The following is an 8257-nucleotide window of genomic DNA, read 5'->3' as shown; positions in this document are numbered from 1 at the left end:
AATGTAATTCTACTCATATGACAAACAGAAATCGTGCAGCTTTATTAGCTGCTTCTAACTCAAAATCGCACAAAGTGAGGGATGAAGGCTCCACTACTGTCTTGTTTCTTGTGTCTTGTCCTCCTTTCTGGTGGTTCCCTACTTTCTGCTCACAAACAGTCTGCCACAATCACTGCAGGAGTATGAGACTGGTCTGCTGAAATTAGTGGGTTTAGTTGTCCAATATGCCAAAAGTCTAAATCAAAGAGGAGAAGCACATTTTATGTCCTGGTTTTAGAGCAGCAATATGTTCTCACACACTTACAGGTCACTTTCTTACACACTGGGTAGCTTGGCGCATGGTCACTGGTTTGACTTGCGCATTGGTGTCAGACATTGAGGGGCATGACAAAGCATTGGGAATGAAGGCCCACTGTGATATCACCTCCCTCTGTATCAGAAAGCAGTTTCACTGGTGTGGTCTCTGGTGTTTTATTGGATCTCACTGAAGCTCCCCATGTTCATCACGGTGTTGCACCAAATTTTCTTTCTGAGGTTTTGTGAGCCTTTTATTGCAGTGTTCTTCAACATCAGCCCATTTTGAATTCTCAAAATTCTTATGAGCCCTGCAGTTAGAAAGCTGTCGTTTTGTAGGAAATACTCATCTACTGTATTAAAAATAATCAAACAAATATAAATACATCAACAGAGATCTTGTAAGACCACGTCTGCAGATAAAGCATGAAAATGGGAAACGATGATGAACCTTTATGTGTATTTGACTTGTGACTGTTTGTCTTGAGTTGTTTCTATGTCAGCAACAAGAATGAAACTCTGTGTATATTTTCAAATGGAATACAACTGCTAACCATCACTTGTGATGTCTATGTAATTTGTGTTTTCCCTTTAAATTAAGGTGTCTTAGATCTGTGGATCCCAATAATACCAGGCTGCCCCCTCAAGTGTTGTGGACCCTGTGTAAGAAGTCGAATCAGCTGTTCTGTAATTGTCACTGTAACTGGGTGTGCCATCACTTGTGCCATCCCTGTGATAATAGCTGATGTTCTCATAATAGTTATCTATTGTGCTGTGCCTGTAATCTGCACTGACCTGAATCCTCCAGGTGACACTTAGACTGCCAACAGAGACGATGTTTGATCCGTCACGACTCGCCATTGTGGTCTGCAAATGTAAATGAAATCGATGCGGTATTCATCACACCTGCCTGTCTTCATGTAGTTACCATTTTAAAACTATTTAAATTAGCCTTCATTTAAATTCTGGCCTTTGATGATTATATGTTATCCCCAAACCAAAAGATCCAAATGTCAGTGTTTTGGAATGCAAAAATATCTTAATATTAATAAGACTTTTTCACAGTAAGCCACTTGTTAATGGCTGCCAGTTATTTACTGATTTAGCTCTTAGTTAATTACTGCATTTTAAAGGTAAGTTACATGTCAATCACTGCCAGTTAATAACTGTGAATTTCACAGTACGTTTCTTACAGTGCACATTTACAATAGAAATAAGTACATAAAATATGTAACAACATCAAAGAAAGTCCATTTATATATTTTTCATAAGAGAGATACTCTTGACAGCAGCTTACAGAGAAAACTGAACACCACAAAATTATGTATTCTGTTTTGGCAAACAATTGGTATTTTTATGGACATTGTCTTCATATGTACAAAACATGCACTTAAAAAGCCATCTGCCACCTGATAGCAATTATGTTAATGATGAAGTTAATACCATAATCAGCACCTCTGGTGTGTGTTGTTTACCACTACTATGTTTCAGTAGCATAGATGACAAATATGTTTAAACTCAAAAGACACACATGGGGAGGAAACAAACAAATAAAATACTATAATCCCAAAGACCAACATACTCTGCGTGATTTCTAGTCCCTTTATTCTGTGTTCAAAGGAGGAGTCCATTAAAATTACGTTCATGTCTACAACAGTATTGTGTCCTTAAAGTTACCCCACCTTGGATGTTTAGACCTATGAACTGTTCACTGACAATAAAATAATAGGTAGTGAAAAGAGCAAATACGCCATCTAGCGCAGGCAGGGAGGAAATACAGCGCACTGTTGAGCGAAGTCACTGTGCAAAGAATCAAATGTATAATTGAAGTTACATTCACACCTTTAACCATACAACTGTTTTGACATAGATTCTGATTTTATTTTAATTTTCAAACAGAGATATGTGACAGGTAAAGACGATCAACAACAGATTTAAATGTTTTATAAATATATGAAATACATATAAACAAGTCCTCACAGAAGAAGTTGCAATAAAATAATGCCTTTAAAAAAAATAGTAAAACTATCTTAAAGTGGGGGTTTTCAGCTCAGAAGACATTTAACAAGACCTGTGGCTAATTTATGTATGACGGACCAAATAACGTATAGCTGTAGAAAAATAACAATACTACATGGAATCTAGGGGGATTTGCAAGACAATGAAAACGAGTGGAGGGGTATATATATATATATATATATATATATATACATACACATATATATATATATATATATATACATACACATATATATATATATATATATACATACACATATATATATATATACATACACATATATATATATATATATATATACATACACATATATATATATATATATATACATACACATATATATATATATACATACACATATATATATATATATATATACATACACATATATATATATACACACACACATATATACATATATATATATATATATATATATATATATATATATATATATATATATATATATATATATATATATATATATATACACACACACACACACACACACATACATACATATTATTTGGGTAATTATTTAGTTCTATTAACTTAATTGCTGTAACATATTCAGCAACAACGATTTACAAGAATGAAAAGTACTCGAGGGTTTCTTGGATGTTCAACCAAATCCAGTAAAAAAAAATTTAAATTTTTTTTTTTGATACTTGATATTATATTTAGGCATGTTTACTGTTCAACAAGAAATACAATGAAATGACGCAACTTTTATTTTGAATTAATAGAGCGACGCACTTCCTTCTGCCAGCTTGAACCTGGCGAGCTTCGATCGTTGTCCGTCGACGAAAGGACTTCGCGATGAAGTAGATAGACCTCAAACAAAATGAATACTACCGAGAAGAAGCTGGCGGACTTGATACGCGAACACCCGAATCTGTACGACCAATCGCGGCGGGACTACAAAGACAACCTGAAGGGGCACCTCTCGTGGAGAGACATCGCATACAGCATGGGGAAGTCGGAGGAGGAGGTGAAGCTGAAATGGAAAAATCTACGCGACAAGTTCTGCAAGGCGAAGAAGCGACTCGCCAAGAGAACCATGCCTCTGCTGACCGACGACGAGAACCTGGTGGAGAGGCCTGTCCCGGTGCTGTACAACCAGCTGACCTGGCTCAGCGCCTACGTCAAGCCCAAAGTAGAGACGGGCGCGGGCGAAGCCGACGAGGTGTGTCGGGCACTTTGTCTTATCTGTCGCGCATTGATTTAAAATGGTTTCACGCGTTTTTATTATGAAATGCTAACGTTACCGAGCAGTCGCCGTTATAACGGCCGCTGACGTATGTTCGTTTTTAACGCGGGCCGAAATTTACCCAATTTAACACCGCTGTATTCACACCGCTGTATTTACACCGCGACCGATCCTCATATACTGTTGATTTATAGACGCAAACTAACGTAACGCTTGTTGTGCAAGCTAATCACGCACGATAACATCCAGGTAGACCGAGCACATCGTTACTGACGTCCGCCTTTCCGTCCGGATTCACTTTTCACAATAAAAGCACATGGTGGAAAACCGAAAATTAACCGTGAAGTGGGACACAGCAACACGTGTCATGTCTAGCCCCAAAAGCACCGCAATCAAAGCAAAACATCAAAACACTTACAGGAAACGATATTATTTTGCCTTCACAAAATAACACATGCAAAACAGTTGGACATATATTTGATTCCTGCGGCTAGTATTTCATTGTGTGTGTGTGTGTGTGTGTGTGTGTGTGTGTGTGTGTGTGTGTGTGTGTGTGTGTGTGTGTGTGTATATATATATATATATATATATATATATATATATATATATATATATATATTCTAATTAATAGTCTTTATTTTTTTCTTTGATAAACACACAATATAAACATACACTTTTTGTATTTGTAATTTACTTCATTTTTATGTAAACTTCTTAAAAGCCCTGCACAGTCATGCTATACCCAAACAATGATTTTCCCTTTTTGACTCATTAGACCTTTGTGGGTGTGAACAGACTAGATTTGAGCAAGCATAACAAAAACACCCTTTTGGGTTGTACAAAACCTTTTAAATGTTGTGTACTCGGATGGACAATTTACAAATGCAAAGATAGCGCACTGCGTTGGACTAACATGTTGTGTCTAAATTACCTCAAGCATATCATCTCTGGCATTTCTGCACTGCAAGTTTTTGTAATAGGAAAAATGATAAATTTGTGACATTATACTAAATCAATCCGTTTTGTTCCCAGTAGGAGGTATAGGTTGAATATGAGACTTAGCTCGCTATGTTTGGCTTTGAAGTTTGTTAACAGTGTTGCTCTCTGTGTTAACCACTAATGCCATATGCTGTTGTCATGCCACACAGGTAGCTGGAAGTGGCGATGAGGTGGAGAAAGAGCAAGATAAAGACGAGAAGGAGCAGCATTGTCCCATGCCTGTCGTTACGACTAGCTTTTCACTTGTGGAGTCCAGTCCAAACAACCATCAGGAGATGGGAGTCTCTCTTAAACGTAAAAGGCAAACAGCCTCAGAAACTGAGATAAGCTCTGCAGATGCCCTCACCAACCTCAGAGATGAAGATGAACTGTTTCTGCTCAGCCTTCTGCCTTCACTGAAGAGACTAACCATTAAAAAAAGAATGGAGGTACGGATGAAATTCCAGCAAGTGCTTTATGCTGCAGAGTTTGAGGGCTAACGGGCTCATTCAGAGGCATTACAAATGGTATCGATGGTAGAGCAAGTCAACCTGTAAACATTTTAAAACTCTTTTGAATATTTATTTTTGGACCACCACTGCTATTAATAGTGTCACTATGTAGATCTCTATAATTCAGTGTTTTATCAAAGGCTTTATTTCTTGGTTTGAAAACAGAGAAAGGTATTTCATTTTGAATGTAGGTGATGAACCCCTTTTGTTACTAGTTAAGAAGTAAGTCGAAATAATGAACAATCTGAAAATTAATTTGGCTGATAAACCTTTTTATTGAAAAATATATTTTACATTTAAAGATGGCACAATTAACTACATGTAAAACCTTTTGAACAGTACTTGTAAACATTACCATATATATGGTAATAAAGTACATTTCAGACAGCATTTTGAAATATTTGCAAATTACTTTAGCTAAAAATGGGGGAAGTTAGGAAACAGTAAATTTGATCCGAGTTGGTTCTGTGATTCTGCTCGTCAACACTGCCCGCTTCTTTTTATCACATTTTTGTAGAATAGATCAAACACTCTGACTGTATATATATCTCTCTTTATCTTTGTGAAAGGAGTCATTTCTACAGTATGCATATATTGGTGTGTATATATATATATTTTTAACAAATAAATATTTTCCTGTTATGGAAAAATACAGTTTTTATTTCTTGTTATTTTTGCTGGTCGATGGATTTCAAAAAGGCACTTATAGGCACAATAATTGGTCGCCCTAAATCCCAAATTCTCATTACAAATCAGAACCTGTTAGTACTTTTTTTTAGTTTTATATCTATAGAGCAAACTCTACAATTACACAAAATATATTATTGTACATGTTTAATGGTTAAAAATGCTTATTGGACCATTAAATATTTGTTTTTATCATCCACCCAAGTGTCCAACGATCATCTTTGTCTTTCATTGTGTTGCACTTTTGTCTATAGGAAAGCATTAGTAGCATTAGACTTCCCGTATTTCACTGAGACGGTTTTCTCGCTGCAGTAATGCTATTTAATTCTCTTAGCTACGCACACACACACACACACACACACACACACACACACACACACACACCTCAATATATGATCTGTCTCAACAAGGACATCGCTCTCTCTGTTCAGGGATTACACCAACATGCTTAGACCCTCCTATGCTGCAGAAAGCGCTGTTCACCAACACTTGCATGTTTTCATTCATATATATGTATTCCATTCATATTAGCAGTGTACACTGCTAATATGTGGGTGGGGTGTATTTATGGATACAAGTCAGTGCCCCTCTCTCTCCTCTCCCTCTCACTATACTTAACCCCCTACAAGCCTCCTCTCGCCTCCCCTCATTGCTGTGTTACTCCTAAACCCCTCCCCCCCTGGCTTCCTGCTCTCTTGTCATTGGGTGCTGTGTGGGGTGATGGTTGTGGTTTCTGTCAGTGATGTCTCCAGAGTGTGTACCGGCATACTGCTTCTGAACTATTGAAGCTTATTTTGATTTAACAGTCTCGCAGCACTTCTAGATTAGATTCAGTTCAGATAAATAGATAGTTGTTTTTTGGTAGAATAGCTAAACAACATACTAAGAAGACATGCATATCTCTTCATCATCTCTGTGAAAGTAGTGGTACCATATGAGGTGCCCATCATGGGACACAGGAGCATCTAACTGCTGCCTGTAGCTGCCACAGCTGACCTGCGGCTAACAGCCTGAAGCTTGGACTGCCAAGAAGTTGAGGAATCAAGCCCATCTTGAACAGTTTCCACGGAGTCATTGCCTCAAGCTCGGCATACTGGACTGGAGCATAGACTTTTCCTTTTTGGGACAAGATGACTGAGAACTGACAAACTGCAGAAATACGAATCAACTCATTGCTTTCTCCTACCAGAGGTGAGATGGAATAATCTCATGATAACTTGCTCTACATGATCATTAGGAAGGATGTTGTAATCACAGAACAGGTTATTGTACTGTGTAAACTTCCCCCCTATCTCTTATGTTGTACAGGACAGTAAACTCACTGCTTCTTGTTTTCTGAAAATGTAAATGATATTGATAACTCACAACATCAAGATCTGTGCGCATAGCACCACCCCATCACTGCTGCAGAATAAAAGGCTTGCTACTATAAAACAGCGTCTGCTCTGCCTATTGGTGAGAAAAGATTCCACTGAAAGCTAATGATTGGTCACTCTGGCTGTCTGTCATCTGGAAGGGCGTGTTCCTAACGTGGTCATATGATACAAACATCCCAGCCTGGAAGTAGTGTGTTTATTTAGGTGTGGTTCAGAGATGATGTGAGAGCAAAGTGAAGGGGGAGCAAAGTGTATGCAGGGCGACGGGAGAGAGATGGAAAAAAAAATTGAAAAATTGAAAGAAATTATGTCAGATGTAGTTTTGTTGTGAAATGAAAATGAACATTACATTCAAATATGTCTAAGCTCAAATGTTGATAAATTTGCAGAAAATGTAGGTACAGCAGAAAATGTAGGTAAAGCCTCACAAAAGCACAAAAAAAACCTACTGGAAGGATAAATACTAGATGAAGAGGCTTAAACATGTTTTAGATAGTGACCAGTATGTTAGTTAGGGAAGAAAACCAGAAAACAGAGAAATGAACAAAATCAAGAATATTAAATGGACAGAACAATAGCAAGGCAGCAGCAACCTGACATGTAAATTGTCTATCGAATGCAGCCATTCAGAGAATTAACACAGGCAGTACAGAGTCAGCTAAAGGGTGTAAGGATCTGCAAGAAGCTGGTCATATGATCCCTGGTCAGCCCTCAGCTATTAGAGAGAGTGACAAACAGGAAGAGAGGCAGAACAAGAGAAAACTAAAAATCAGAAAAACACCAGCACTCCCTCAATGCTAAGACTGTCTAATGGAGCTAACATTCGTCAATTGGTGTGGTCGGAGGCTTTTACATCCTCCTCTTACATCGTGGTGAGGTGGAGGCCGACTAAATGCATTCCTCATAAGCTACTTGCAGGAAAGGTAAAACTTCCGTCCGTTCTATATTCGACTCTACAATGTATTGGTGGTGATTTACATGATAATACATCAATATTTAGCATAGTTTAGTAAAATATCTAAGGGAAGAATCTTTTGGCATGTAATATTAATAAAAGCAAATTTCTTACCCTGTGGAGTGTGTGCGTGTGTGTGTGTGTGTGTGTGTGTGTGTGTGTGTGTGTGTGTGTGAGAGAGAGAGAGCGGTTAATGTTTAAATCAGTGAGGAGAAATGGGAGACA

The 8257-nt window shown here is 37.7% G+C and overlaps 1 protein-coding gene across 1 annotated transcript; it reads left to right on the top strand.

Moving 5' to 3' along the window:
- Positions 1–3074: 3074 nt before the first annotated feature.
- LOC137784167 (uncharacterized) lies at positions 3075–5900 on the top strand. Its single transcript, XM_068574649.1, has 2 exons — positions 3075–3500; positions 4673–5900. Exons 1-2 carry the CDS (start codon positions 3159–3161, stop codon positions 5000–5002), a joined length of 672 nt encoding a protein of 223 aa, XP_068430750.1. The 5' UTR covers positions 3075–3158; the 3' UTR covers positions 5003–5900.
- The last annotated feature ends 2357 nt before the right edge of the window (positions 5901–8257 follow it).

The sequence above is a fragment of the Clinocottus analis genome, unplaced genomic scaffold, assembly GCF_023055335.1.
Source record: "Clinocottus analis isolate CAN_PGR_092001 unplaced genomic scaffold, fCliAna1.0.p SCAF_1, whole genome shotgun sequence".
Taxonomy (NCBI): Eukaryota; Metazoa; Chordata; class Actinopteri; order Perciformes; family Cottidae; genus Clinocottus; species Clinocottus analis.
This window is presented reverse-complemented; position numbering and strand designations above follow the sequence as displayed.

Coding starts and splice junctions, on each gene's coding strand:
- LOC137784167 (XM_068574649.1), top strand. CDS start 3,159: ATGAATACTACCGAGAAGAAGCTGGCGGACTTGATACGCGAACACCCG. Junction 3,501..4,672: donor GCGCGGGCGAAGCCGACGAG/GTGTGTCGGGCA, acceptor CATGCCACACAG/GTAGCTGGAAGTGGCGATGA.